At 42.6% G+C, this 14,065-nt stretch overlaps 1 protein-coding gene across 36 annotated transcripts in view; it reads right to left on the bottom strand.

Annotated features, from left to right (window-relative positions):
• Window positions 1–14,065, bottom strand: part of FGGY (FGGY carbohydrate kinase domain containing) — a 486,570-nt gene that overhangs the window by 303,111 nt on the left and 169,394 nt on the right. Inside the window, exon 1 of one of the 36 annotated variants that reach the window (XM_024346139.3) lies at window positions 5,096–5,205. The exons of the other annotated variants lie outside the window; for them this stretch is intronic. Within the exon in view, the coding sequence (XP_024201907.1) occupies window positions 5,096–5,108 (13 nt within the window). The 5' untranslated portion in view covers window positions 5,109–5,205. Of the gene's footprint in view, window positions 1–5,095; window positions 5,206–14,065 lie in introns of those variants that run through there. 36 annotated transcript variants of the gene reach the window in all.

Genomic DNA, 14,065 nt, shown 5'->3' on the forward strand with positions numbered 1-14,065 from the left:
CCACCCCATCTCTCTCTCTCTCCCCCCACACTCTGACCAAATTTCTTGAGTTATCTAAACTTTCTGGCTTCATTTTCTCAACTGTGATTCTGAGTCCTGACACCTGTCTTGGCTTGAACCCAGCTATATGACCTTGGGTGATTAACTTCTTTATGCCTCATTTTTATCCTCTGTAAAAAATGGGAATGGGGTGAGATGACTACACATCTCATGTTGTTGTAATGTAACAGTCCACATTAAGCACTTGGCACAGCATCTGTGCTCAGTGTTAGCTGTGGCTGCTGTACAACTTTTATCTTCTGCCTCACTATTATAAGCAAGTGACTTTCACTAAGGTCCCCGAGTCACTATATCAAATGAACAGTGTCCAGTCCTTATCTCCCTTCCTTTTTCAGCATCCTTGGAGATTGTTCCCTCCCCTTCTAAAATCTCCTCATTATCTCCCTGCCCTTGGCAGGTACATCCTTAGCCTCCTTTGCAGGCACATCTTCCTCTACCTGGCCTCTAAAGTACTGAAATTTCTCTTCTCCCTCTAGAGTCTCTCACACATATCTATGGCTTCAAATATCATCTACACTTATGACTTCCAAATCTCTATTTCTAGCCTTTTTTCCTAGCATAGATCCAAATGTCTACTCTATGTTTTTATTTGGATATCTCAAAGGCACAAACTCATTATCTTGACCTCTTTTATTTAATTATCCTCTGAAACATATTATATCTGTATCTCTAATGCTTACTTATTCATTCATTTACCAAATATCTATTGAGTACCTACTATGTTCCAGACATATTTCTACATGCTATGTTATAAAATGTTTCAGACAGCTTATAACTAGTAGGCAAATATAAAATGAGGTAAGTGGGATCAAAGATTAAATAAACCAAACATGGGAACAAAATAAATTGAGGTGAGGTTATAGCTTTATACCATAGTTTATAAATCTACTATAGATGAGGCTTCAATATGCTGTCAATTCTCAAGCAACCAAAGGGGTGAGGGATATCTTGACAGTTACTCCACATGATACCCATGAGAGACAGAGAAAATAAAAGTAATTACTCAGAACAACTAAGAAAAACTAAAAATTATCTGGATATCCGGATAAGATAAGATTGTTCCCACGAGGCCTGCATTGAGAGGTCTCTGTGTGAGGTCATCCAAATTCTCAGAGAGAGGTATTACTTTCCCAATCTGGCAAGTGGTTGAACTGAGTGGCCTTCGGAGGTTAGGTAACTTGTTTGATACTGGTCACAAAGGTAGTAAATGGCAGGGCCAGGATTCAAACTCATGTATATCTGGCTCCAAAACTCATGTTATTTCCATTACTCCAAAGTGCATTTTAAAAATAAATACCACCCCCAACCCCATCCCCAGCTCTGAGTCAACAATAGATCTCTACATACAATATCCATAACACAACAACCTATGACATCGCAAAAACTCTGGATTTTAAAGATCCCTGGCAGTTTCTGTGCTTTCAATTTAAAGATAAATGAATGGGGGAGGGAAGCAGAACATGAAGTATTAATAAACATCGTAAAATCATTACCTGGTCCCTTAAGTAGCCTCTGAAGTAAGGGCAGTGTGGGGAAAATTACAGTGGGTTTTTCCCCCCTCGTAATAGATTGTACATTTCAACAGCTAAAAGGGTATGAAAATTTAACGGAATTTTTAATGTCTTTCTAGGTTTTATGATACCACAAAGAGATCATCTTTGTTCTCCTCACCACAAGAACAGATGGGTAGCAGGGGTGGTGGCTCCATGACTCACTACCTCCTCACGCCCGCAAAGACTGTCTAAGCAGCAGGCAAACTTCTGGGATCAATAGGGTTCATGGCAACGCAGTGTCTGCCAGCAAACCTTGGAGGAGGCCATTAGTCAACTGGTGACCTGCCACCCTGACCACTGCAGCCCTCTGATGCAGATTCTCAGAAAGGTTAGCTGGTGCTGGGAAACTTAAAAGGTCATGGGTATCTCGGAGTCAAAACTCCACAGAACCAGAGTGAAGAGTACTGCAGAGGAGCTACAAAGTCAGAGGTAAGGGCCACACTGGAGGCCAAAGTCACCACCTGATAGCTGTGTGACCAAGAAAAGCTAAGCAGAAGAGCTGCGATGTGTCACATGCAATAGAGAAGGCCAACCACTGGGAATGGCTGCCTTTCAAGAACACTGAAATAAATGACCTCTAAATGGGTGACAATAATGGCATGAGGTCAGATGTCCAACTGAGATCCAGAAGCAAGTCCCAAGTCAATAACTTTCAAAAAACAAGGAAAAATAAATCCAAAACTGAATTGTGAATTTTAATGTGATTAAGGCACATGAAGCTTTGCAAGATATCATACTGTTCACTTATTCTTCTCCTAGAATTTCAGAGGAGCCGAGATGGTTCCAATTACTGGACAGCCACATCTTCAGCCCTCTTCTCCCTGTGCTTTTTCAAAGACAGAGAGGGAGGAAAGAACCTCTGAGGCAGCACTTTTCTTCTGTCATCTTGAGTAATCTCAAGTCAGCACTGAGGAAGGGAATGTCAGACAACACTCAATTAAAATCTAGATCTATAATTTACTAATATTTTGACATTGGACAGGTAATTTGATGAGAAAACCCAAAACTGCTCAACTGCTTCTCAAATTCACTGGCTTTAAATTATGTTTTTCATGGGGGCCCTGGGGCCTTTTTGTCAGTGGTCTTCATGAATGTGAGGCCCAGAATGAAACATGTGACTTCAGGCATCACTGGACTAGGACTGGGACTCTTGTTGAACTTAGTCTGAGAACTGCAGCTGTATCAACGCAGCCCAGGCCAGGAGATTGCAGCTACATGGACAGATGTGCAGGATCTGGAGCAGACCTGTCTCTGATTCCATTACTTACTGGGTGACCTTGAGCAACTTACTTAACCTCTCCTTTCCTTAATTTCCTCATCAGTAAAATGAATATAGTAGTACCTGTCTAGACTGGTTAAAGGCATTAAACGAGTTAATACCTATAAAGCATCCAGACAAGACTGATTGATTTTGGATAGTCATGAGTGTTAAGAATAAAATACAACAGGGAAACAGAATACTGCTGGAGTAGAAGAGAGTGTTTGGGTGGTAAGGGAAAGCTCTTCTCTGATGACATTGAAGCTGAGATCTGAACAAAGAGAAAGAGGTAGACCATGTGAATATTTTGAGAAGGGCCATGCCAGACAGAAGGCAGAGTTAACGCAAAAGCTATATACACTGGAAATGTCTGAGGGACAAAAAGAAGGTCATTGTGGTTGGATGGTGACTACGTGGGGGCATGGTAAGCAATAAAAGTCAGACAGAGATCACGCAAGACTTTGTTGAACATGGCAAGGAGTTATTTTTTTCCCAGCTGCAATGGGGAGCCACTGGAGGAATTTAAGCAGGAGAGTAACATGATCTGATTTACATTTTTAAAATATCACTCTGGCTGCTGTGTGGAGAATGGATTATCAGAGGGAAGGACAGAAACAGGGAGACCATTTAAGAGGCTAGCACACAAATCCAGCAAGAAATAAAACTACTTTGAACTACGATACTAATAGTGAAGAGGGGCAGGAATGCCTCATTCAGGGTCCACTTTGGAGCAAAGCAGAAAGTACTTGTTGATGGATTAAATGTAAGGTGTAAGAGGAAGAAGAGAAGCATTAAGAATGACTTCTAGGTTTGGGTCCTGAATGACAGGGAGAATTGTGACACCTTCTACTGAGATGGAAAAGACCAAAGCTCATCAATCCTGGCTTCCCCAAGTGTAAAACTGAAATCAAACCTATTTTACAAGTTTGGTGGAAGAAAAAAGCACAATAGTGCATGAAAAGAAAAACTCTTCTAAGTTGTAAAGCACTGTAGGAACATTAGCCATTATTAATTAACTAGTTAATTGTTAACCAACATATCCTGTATTTTTTTTATTTGCCTGTGGATATGCACCCCTCTATTCATGGAAAAAAAGCTAAAGATTGCCAGTCATGTGGACCTGACGAATTCAGGAAAACCCTTAATTCCAATTAAGATGCCTCTCAAGGAAGGTTTGTGATTATGAAATGTGATTATAATTTAGAAGCAGAAATCTAATTAATTTTATTGTATCTTGGTTGGAAAAAGGTTGTGTGAATCCAAGGAAGAAGCTCAGAAAAAAAAAAAAAATTCCAAATCTAGAAGTTGGCAATAATTACCTGGGATTATTCAAGGGGTTATGGTCTTTGGCAGATAATCTATCACCTAGAGAGAAATCTGAATTCAGAGGAATGGACAATCATTATAGTAGTAAGAACTTTCATTTTCTGAAGATCTATTGTATGCTAGGAGCTTTACCTGCATTATTACCTTTCATCCTCATGATATACTTACTAATCTTCATAATATACTAATTGAGGCTGAGAAAGATCAAGTAACTCACCCAAAGTTACATATGGCAGAAATTTCATTACGGATGACAGTCAGAATTGAAGTCAAGTCCATCTGACCCTGGTGACCAATCTCTTAACTATTAACATAGGCAACTGTGAACTTATTACTTATTTATTCTCGTTTATCTACATCAGTCACTTAAGGGCTTGATCAGTGTGTTCCTAGATCCAAATGTCTCTGACTTGGGCAAAGTCCAGTTCCTACATTTGCATGACTGAAGATTGGACAATGGATTGGGTAAATTTACCTATGTAAATCGTTCCCTCCTTGACATTCTTCTAGTGGTTAGCTTCATTCAAATGTCAGTATCCAGATTGGCTAAATGTCCTCACATTGCCAAAAAACTCAAACAAGAGAAGTGGCAGGAAGGAGTAGAACCACCACAGGACTAAGGGTCAGAAGACCTGGTTTCTGGTCTCATTTCTATCATTAAAATGCTGCAGGACCAAGGAAATTCACCTCACATCCCTGAGTCTCAGTTTTTTGTCTATAAAATGAGTGCATTACAGTAAAATCTCTATGATCCCTTTCAGCTCTGACAATCGCTGATTCTCCAGCAGTAGGAAGAGAAGTTGGGGGTGACCTCACTTTTGGGGGACTTCCAATTATCTTTCAGATGCCGTATTGAAAGGAGGAACATTTCCACAGCAAAACCTCTGAAAGTTATTACCTTGTATCACCATGATGTGGTCAATGTTACTCCTTTGCCCTTCTGGCTCTTTAGGGCTATTCCTGGAAGGGCCAGCAGCTGAAAGCAGTCCTTCTGCGAATCTAAGGAGTGTGAACACAGTTGGAACAGAGTGATGCAGGAGTGAATATTCTTGTCCTCCAGGTGCCAAGGTGTACTTACAGTTGGTAAGAACTAACATTTCTACAGGCTTCGTAAACCACACTGCCCTGTGACATCTGATATCACATTTCAGCTTCACAACAAACCTTTATGGAAGGGAGGATAGCTAAGGGGCAAGGTATGTGACTTTAGAAAAGAAAAGAAAAGAAATGGGCTTGCCGTCCGCCCCGACACACAAACAGCTTCATAGGAGCCACAAATATTCTAAAATGGCTCCTACTGCCCTCAAGTTTTATTTACTGCATTGGCAGGAGTAGTAATTAGAACCATCTCTTGAAAGGAATAGAGTGACTCCTGCCATGTTGAGTCTCTAATCGGTGGCCCCATCTTTGAGGAAAGTTAGAAGTTCCATCAGAAACTAGCCCCCCATAAACTCTATCTTGCCCACCACTACTCCTCTCCACCTTGCTTCAGGTCCACTATGCTCTGGCCACACCCAACAGTTCACACACACTCTGCACTCTTCCATGCCTCCATGTCTGTGCCTGCACTGTTTCTTCTGCCTTGGAAGCCATTTCCCCTCTTTTCTGGTAAACTACTGTGTCCGGAATTGGTGGGTTCTTGGTCTCATTGACTTCAAGAATGAAGCCGCGGACCCTCACGGTGAGTGTTACAGTTCTTAAAGGTGGCGTGTCCGGAGTTTGTTCCTTCTGATGTTCGGATGTGTTCGGAGTTTCTTCCTTCTGGTGGGTTCGTGGTCTCGCTGGCTCAGGAGTGAAGCTGCAGACCTTCGCGGTGAGTGTTACAGCTCTTAAGCCGGCGCGTCTGGAGTTGTTTGTTCCTCCCGGTGGGTTCGTGGTCTCGCTGGCTTCAGGAGTGAAGCTGCAGACCTTTGCAGTGAGTGTTACAGCTCATAAAGGCAGTGTGGACCCAAAGAGTGAGCAGCAGCAAGATTTATTGCAAAGAGAGAAAGAACAAAGCTTCCACAGTGTGGAAGGGGACCCGAGTGGGTTGCCACTGCTGGCTCGGGCAGCCTGCTTTTATTCTCTTATCTGGCCCCACCCACAACCTGCTGATTGGTAGAGCCGAGTGGTCTGTTTTGACAGAGGGCTGATTGGTGCGTTTACAATCCCTGAGCTAGACACAAAGGTTCTCCAAGTCCCCACCAGAGTAGCTAGATACAGAGTGTTGACTGGTGCATTCACAAACCCTGAGCTAGACACTGGGTGCTGACTGGTGTGTTTACAAACCTTCAGCTAGATACAGAGAGCCGATTGGTGTATTTACAATCCCTGAGCTAGACACAAAGGTTCTCCACCTCCCCACCAGATTAGCTAGATACAGAGTGTCCACACAAAGGTTCTCCAAGTCCCCGCCAGAGTAGCTAGATACAGAGTGTCGACTGGTGCATTCGCAAACCCTGAGCTAGACACAGGGTGCCGATTGGTGTGTTTACAAACCTTGACCTAGATACAGAGTGCCGATTGGTGTATTTACAATCCCTGATCTAGACATAAAGGTTCTCCATGTCCCCACCAGACTCAGGAGCCCAGCTGGCTTCACCCAGTGGATCCCGCACCGGGGCTGCAGGTGGAGCTGCCTGCCAGTCCCACGCCGTGCGCCCGCATTCCTCAGCCCTTGGGTGGTCGATGGGACTAGGCTCCGTGGAGCAGGGGGCAGTGCTCGTCAGGGAGGCTCAGGCCCCACAGGAGCCCACGGAACAGGGGGAGGCTCAGGCATGGCGGGCTGCAGGTCCCGAGCCCTGCCCCGCGGGAAGGCAGCTACGGCCCCTCGAGAAATTGAGCACAGCAGCTGCTGGCCCAGGTGCTAAGCCCCTCACTGCCCTGGGCCGGTGGAGCCGGCCGACCGCTCCAAGTGCGGGGTTCGCCGAGCCCACACCCACCCGGAACTCACGCTGGCCCGCAAGCACTGCGCGCAGCCCCGGTTCCCGCCCGCGCCTCTCCTTCCACACCTCCCCGCAAGCTGAGGGGGCCGGCTCCGGCCTTGGCCAGCCCAGAAAGGGGCTCCCACAGTGCAGCGGCGGGCTGAAGGGCTCAAGTGCCGCCAAAGTGGGAGCCCAGGCAGAGGAGGCGCAGAGAGTGAGCGAGGGCTGTGAGGACTGCCAGCACGCTGTCACTTCTCACTACCACTCCAATTTTCCAGACACATAAAATGCCACCTCATAAGAAAATTTCCTTGATACCACCACCAGTGCCAGTGACTGCCTGCTCTGCTTCTCCATGGCATCTTGGACATCTGTAGAGTTACTGAAAAACCTTGAGATTACTGATTCATTTACCTGCCCCTACCCCTAGTAGACATGAGATCCCCAAAGGGATAGACCATGATGAATTCACTTTTGTATCCCTAGGACTTAGCCCAGCACCTGGCACACAGGAGACACTTGGGGAGTGTGGTTGGCTGGATGCATGACTGGATGGATGGCTAACTGGCATGGAGACCTCCAAGTCATTCTTTATCAGGCAGAAATTCGATATTAAAGAGTAAAATAAGGCATCAATACTCAGAGGATAGGTACTTGCCTTCAAGTACTGTGAAGACCTGGTTCTGTCACTTAGACAGGGAAGAGAAGGATAATAAGAGGATAAGGTAAGATCAAAAGCTCAGGGTGACAGGCAAAGGCAAATCTCAGTCCAGAGTACCCACAGGGATGGCCTCTATATTACTCCATTTTCACATTGCTATAAAGAAATACCTGAGACTGTGTAATTTATGAAGAAAAGAGGTTTAATTGACTCACCGTTCCACCTGGCTTGGGAGGCCTCAGGAAACTTAGAATCATGGTGGAAGGAGAGGGGGAAGGAAGGCAGGAGACAGCAAGAACAAGCAGGGAAAATGCCAAACATTTATCAAACAACCAGATCTCCTGAGAACTCCTTCACTATCAAGAGAACAGCATTGGTGAAACAGCCCCCAGGATCTAATCACCTCCCACCAAGTCTCCCCCTTGATATATGTGTGGATTACAATTTGAGATGAGATTTGGGTGGGGATGCAGAGCCAAACCATATAAGCCTCCCTCAGGAGAGGGGAGGTAATGGTGTGATGGGCCCCATTTAACCTAGAAAAGGCTGGGATTACCTGTAGTTAAAGATTTCTCCAGAGCTCTCAATATAAATTAGTAAAATTGGCATTTATATCACATGATACAAAGATGAAGCAGCACTTCAGCAAAGCTCTGAGGACAGAAATAACTGAATTATATGGCCCATTCAAATCAAAATGAAAAACAAGCCAAACACTATAAAGAATGAAGAGATGAATCCTTGTAAACATGTCCACTTTTACTGGAAAAATTCAGAACATTGAATATTAATTGCCCTAAAAGGATTTTACAACACCCACAACTATGGATGGCATCACTGGATTCAGGCTTCCAGCACTGGACATAATGCATGTTGTTGGTGGAAACCTCTATGGTTTGTTTACAAAAGGGAATTTCCTCTTCTTTCCCCTAAAATGAGGTAGTATTGGTGTGAATGCTCCCATTTCCTGCTTTTATAATCTCCCTTATTCCATCCATGGGAGAAGGAATCACTTAGCTGGATCCCTGAGACTGAAGAGATTGTATAATAGTATCCATGAGGCCATGTTAAATGGGAAGTGGGGCCACAGTCCTGAAGTGGAGTTCATGAGGGCTTGGCATGTATCTCTGTGATGGTCTGAATGTCCCCTTCAGAAGTCATATTGATATGAAAAAAAGTTCAACATCACTGATCATTAGAGAAATGCAAATCAAAACCACAATGAGATACCATCTCACACCAGTCAGAATGGCTATTAAAAAGTCAAAAAATAACAGATGCTGGTGAGGTTGTGAAGAAAAGGGAATACTTAAACGCTGTTGATACACTGTTGGTGGGAGTGTGAAATAGTTCAGCCATTGTGGAAGACAATGTGGCAATTCCTCAAAGACCTAAAGATGGAAATACCATCTGACCCAGAAATCTCATTACTGGGTATATACCCCAAAGAATATAGATCATTCTATTATAAAGACACATGTACATGTATGTTCACTGCAGCACTATTCACAATAGCAAAGACATGGAATCAACCTAAATGCCCATCAATGGTAGACTGGATAAAGAAAATGTGGTACATGTACACCATGGACTATTATGCAGCCATAAAAAAAGAACAAGATCATGTCCTTTGCAGGGACATGGATGGAGCTAGAGGCCATCATTCTTAGCAAACTAACACAGGAACAGAAAACCAAATATCACATGTTCTCACTTTTAAGTGGAAACTAAAGAATGAGAACACACGGACACAATGAGGGGGATAACACACACTGGGTCCTTTGGGAGGGTGCAGGACAAAGGGTGGGAGGAGGAAGAGGATCAGGAAAAATAACGGGTACTAGGCTTAATACCTGGGTGACAAAATAATATGTAAAACAAACCCCCATGACACAAGTTTACCTATGTAACAAAACTGCACTTGTACCCTTGAACTTAAAAGTTAAAAAAAAAATGAATAAAAGCTCAGCATATTAAAACAAAAAGTCATGTTAAAATTTCATTGCCATTATGACAGTATTAAAAGGTTAGACTTTTAAGATGTGATTAAGCCATGAGGGCTCTGCCCTCATGAATGGATTAATGCCATTGTCTTAGGAGGCACTTCTGATAAAGCCAAGCCCCCTCTTGCCCTCTCTCATTCTTGTGTGTGCAGTCCCACAATCTTGCACCCTTTGCCATGGGATGATGCAGCAAGAAGGCCCTTACCAGATGCCCAGAAGTTATCGGCACCCTTGGGCACTGCAGCCTCCAGAACCATGAGCTGAATTAATCTCTGCTGATTATAAATCACCCAACCTCAAGTATTCTGTTATAGCAGCAGAAAAGAACTAATGCTTTCTTCTTGAGCCTGTGGGCTCTGAGTTCATGAATCAATCTGATCAAGTGCAGCTTGCTTCAGGCAAGTATAGGTGGCTTCTTTTCTCTTTGTCTCAGCTTCTTGGCCAGCCAGTGGGTGGATAAGTCAGTATTGTGCAGGTTCCAAAGTCTAGCCAGATTCCAACAAGAGGCAGAAGATCCCTGAACTTTGATTCAGTGTGACCAAAGCCAATACTGCACCCTTGCCTGAGGTGGCTCTGTTCGCTGGCACATTTATGTCCCCAGCATATACCTATCATTAGTTCATTAGTCAAGATCCTTTTTTTTTTTTTTTTTTTTTTTTTTTTTAAAGACAGAGTCTTGCTCAGTGGAGCAGACTGGAGTGCAGTGGTGCAATCTTGGCTCACTGCAAGCTCCGCCTCCCATGTTCACGCCATTCTCCTGCCTCAGCCTCCCAAGTAGCTGGGACTACAGGCGCCTGCCACCACACCTGGCTAATTTTTTGTATTTTTAATAAAGACAGGGTTTCACCATGTTAGCCAGTATGGTCTCGATCTCCTAACCCCATGATCCACCTGCCTCGGCCTCCCAAAGTGCTGGGATTACAGGTGTGAGCCACCACGCCCGGCCAAGATTCTTTACTTACAAATTTTTAGCCTACGTGACAAAAATATCTAAAGTGTAGCTTCATTTAATGTTCAGTTTATTTTACTCTATGAAAAAGTGAAATGCCCAACCTTTCTAAGATTAATTCTTGTTTTCCTTCTGTGAAGGAGTCTGTGATATTTCCTAAGATAGAAAAGTCTCTGAGAGATTTGCTACAGGAATGAAATAGAATTGCACTATCACTCAACATAGGGTGTATCTTCTGCAGGGACCCGTCTTATATAGAAGGTGTTCATGAAAGATGACAGTGAACACCGAATTAAGGAAATACATTCATTGCCTGTTAGCTAGTAGTATTATTTAATTCAAAAAATTTACGAAAGTCCATTGTGGTTTAGAAACAATTGAAGCCAGTCGGGCGCGGTGACTTATGCCTATAATCCCAGCACTTTGGGAGGCTGAGGGGGGCGGATCACTTGAGGTCGAGAGTTCGAGACCAGCCTGACCAACATAGAGGAACCCCGTCTCTACTAAAAATACAAAATTAGCCAGGTATGGTGGCGCATGCCTGTAATCCCAGCTACTCGGAAGGCTGAGGCAGAAGAACCACTTAAAACCGGGAGGCAGAGGTTGCAGTGAGCCGAGACTGTGCCCTTGCACTCCAGCCTGGGCAACAAGAGAGAAACTACATCTCAAAACAAAACAAAACAAAACAAAAAAAAACAAGAAAGAAACAATTGAAGCCAACAAGGGACTTAAAAAAAATCAAATCCTTAATTCAAACATATATTTACTCATTCAATGAATATTTCATCAGTATCTAAAATGTGCCAAGTGACTGTGTTTTTGTCATCTGACACCCAAAGTACAGTCTCATAGGGATGGAGGAAATCCATTTTATTATTATTTTTTTAATTTCAGTACAGTGGTGGGGAAGAAAGTGTAACTGTAATGTCATCATAGGAAGTAGAGGCAGTAAAAGACAATTATTGTAGTAACTCTATAATAAAAGGAATTACAGTAACAAGATGTAGCCTACAGGGAAATGTAAGATCAAAGAAAGGGATAAATTTAAGAAGGGAAAAGTATAATAGGTTTGTATGTTTTTTTTTATTATACTTTAAGTTCTAAGGTACATGTGCACAACATGCAGGTTTGTTACATATGTATACATATGCCATGTTGGTTTGCTGCACCCATTAACTTGTCATTTACATTAGATATTTATTCTAATGCTATCCCTCCCCCATTCCCCCACCCCACGACAGGCCCTGGTGTATATTCCCCACCCTGTGTCCAAGTGTTCTCATCGTTCAATTCCCACCTATGAGTGAGAACATGCGGTGTTTGGTTTTCTGTCCTTGTGATAGTTTGCTCAGAATGATGGTTTCCAGCTTCATCCATGTCCCTACAAAAGACATGTACTCATCCTGTTTTATTGCTGCATAGTATTCCATGGTGTCTATCTGTTACATTTTCTTAATTCAGTCTATCATTGGTGGAAATTCGAGTTGGTTCCAAGTCTTTGCTATTGTGAATAGTGCCCCAATAAAAATACGTGTACGCGTGTCTTTATAGTAGCATGATGTATAATCCGTGGGTATATACCCAGTAATGGAATCGCTGGGTCAAATGGTATTTCTAGTTCTGGATCCTTGAAGAATTGCCACACTATCTTCCACAATGGTTGAACTAGTTTACACCCCCACCAACAATGTAAAAGTGTTCCTATTTGTCCACATCCTCTCCAGCACCTGTTGTTTCCTGTTTAATGATCGCCATTCTAACTGGTGTGAGATGGTATCTCATTGTGGTTTTGATTTGCATTTATCTAATGACCAGTGATGATGAGCAGGTTTTCATGTGTCTGTTGGCTGCATAAATGTCTTCTTTTGAGAAGTGTCTGTTCATATCCATTGCCCACTTTTTGATGGGGTTGTTTTATTTTTTCTTGTAAAGTTGTTTGAGTTCTTTGTACATTCTGGATACTAGCCCTTTGTCAGATGAGCAGGTTGTGAAAATTTTCTCCCATTCTGTAGGTTGCCTGTTCACTCTGATGGTAGTTTCTTTTGCTGTGCAGAAGCTCTTTAGTTTAATTAGATCCCATTTGTCAATTTTGGCTTTTCTTGCCATTGCTTTTGGTGTTTTAGACATGAAGTCCTTGCCCATGCCTATGTCCTGAATGGTATTGCCTAGGTTTTCTTCTAGGGTTTTTATGGTTTTAGGTCTAACATTTAAGTCTTTAATCCATCTTGAATTAATTTTTGTATAAGGTATAAGGAAGGGATCCAGTTTCAGCTTTCTACATATGGCTAGCCAGTTTTCCCAGCACCATTTATTAAATAGGGAATCCTTTCCCCATTGCTTGTTTTTCTCAGGTTTGTCAAAGATCAGATGGTTGTAGATGTGTGGTGTTATTTCTGAGGGCTCTGTTCTGTTCCATTGGTCTATATCTCTGTTTTGGTAGCAGTACTATGCTCTTTTGGTTACTGTAGCCTTGTAGTATAGTTTGAAGTCAGGTAGCATGATGCCTCCAGCTTTTTCTTTTTTCTTAGGATTGTCTTGGCAATGTGAGCTCTTTTTTGGTTCCATATGAACTTTAAAGTAGTTTTTTTCAGTTCTGTGAAGAAAGTCATTGGTAGCTTGATGGGAATGGCATGGAATCTATAAATTACCTTGGGCAGTATGGCAATTTTCATGATATTGATTCTTCCTATCCATGAGCATGCAATGTTCTTCCATTTGTTTGTGTCCTCTTTTATTTCATTGAGCAGCAGTTTGTAGTTCTCCTTGAAGAGGTACTTCACATCCTTTGTAAGTTGGATTTCTAGGTATTTTATTCTCTTTGTAGCAATTGTGAATGGGAATTCTCATGATTTGGCTCTGTCTGTCTGTTGTTGGTGTATAGGAATGCTTGTGATTTTTGCACATTGATTTTGTATCCTGAGACTTTGCTGAAGTTGCTTATTAGCTGAGGAGATTTTGGTCCGAGACAATGGAGTTTTCTAAATATACAATCATGTCATCTGCAAACAGGGACAATTTGACTTCCTCTTTTCCTAATTGAATACCCTTTATTTCTTTCTCTTGCCTGACTGCCCTGGCCAGAACTTCCAACACTATGGTTGAATAGGAGTGGTGAGAGAGGGCATCCCTGTCTTGTGCCAGTTTTCAAAGGGAATGCTTCCAGTTTTTGCCCATTCAGTATGATATTGGCTGTGGGTCTGTCATAAATAGCTCTTATTATTTTGAGATATGTTCCATCAATACCTAGTTTATTAAGTTTTTAGCATTATGTACTGTTAAATTTTGTCAGTCTTTTCTGCATCTATTGAGATAATCATGTGGTTTTTGTCTTTGGTTCTGTTTATGTGATGGA

Source organism: Pan troglodytes, chromosome 1, assembly GCF_028858775.2.
Source record: "Pan troglodytes isolate AG18354 chromosome 1, NHGRI_mPanTro3-v2.0_pri, whole genome shotgun sequence".
Taxonomy (NCBI): domain Eukaryota; kingdom Metazoa; phylum Chordata; class Mammalia; order Primates; family Hominidae; genus Pan; species Pan troglodytes.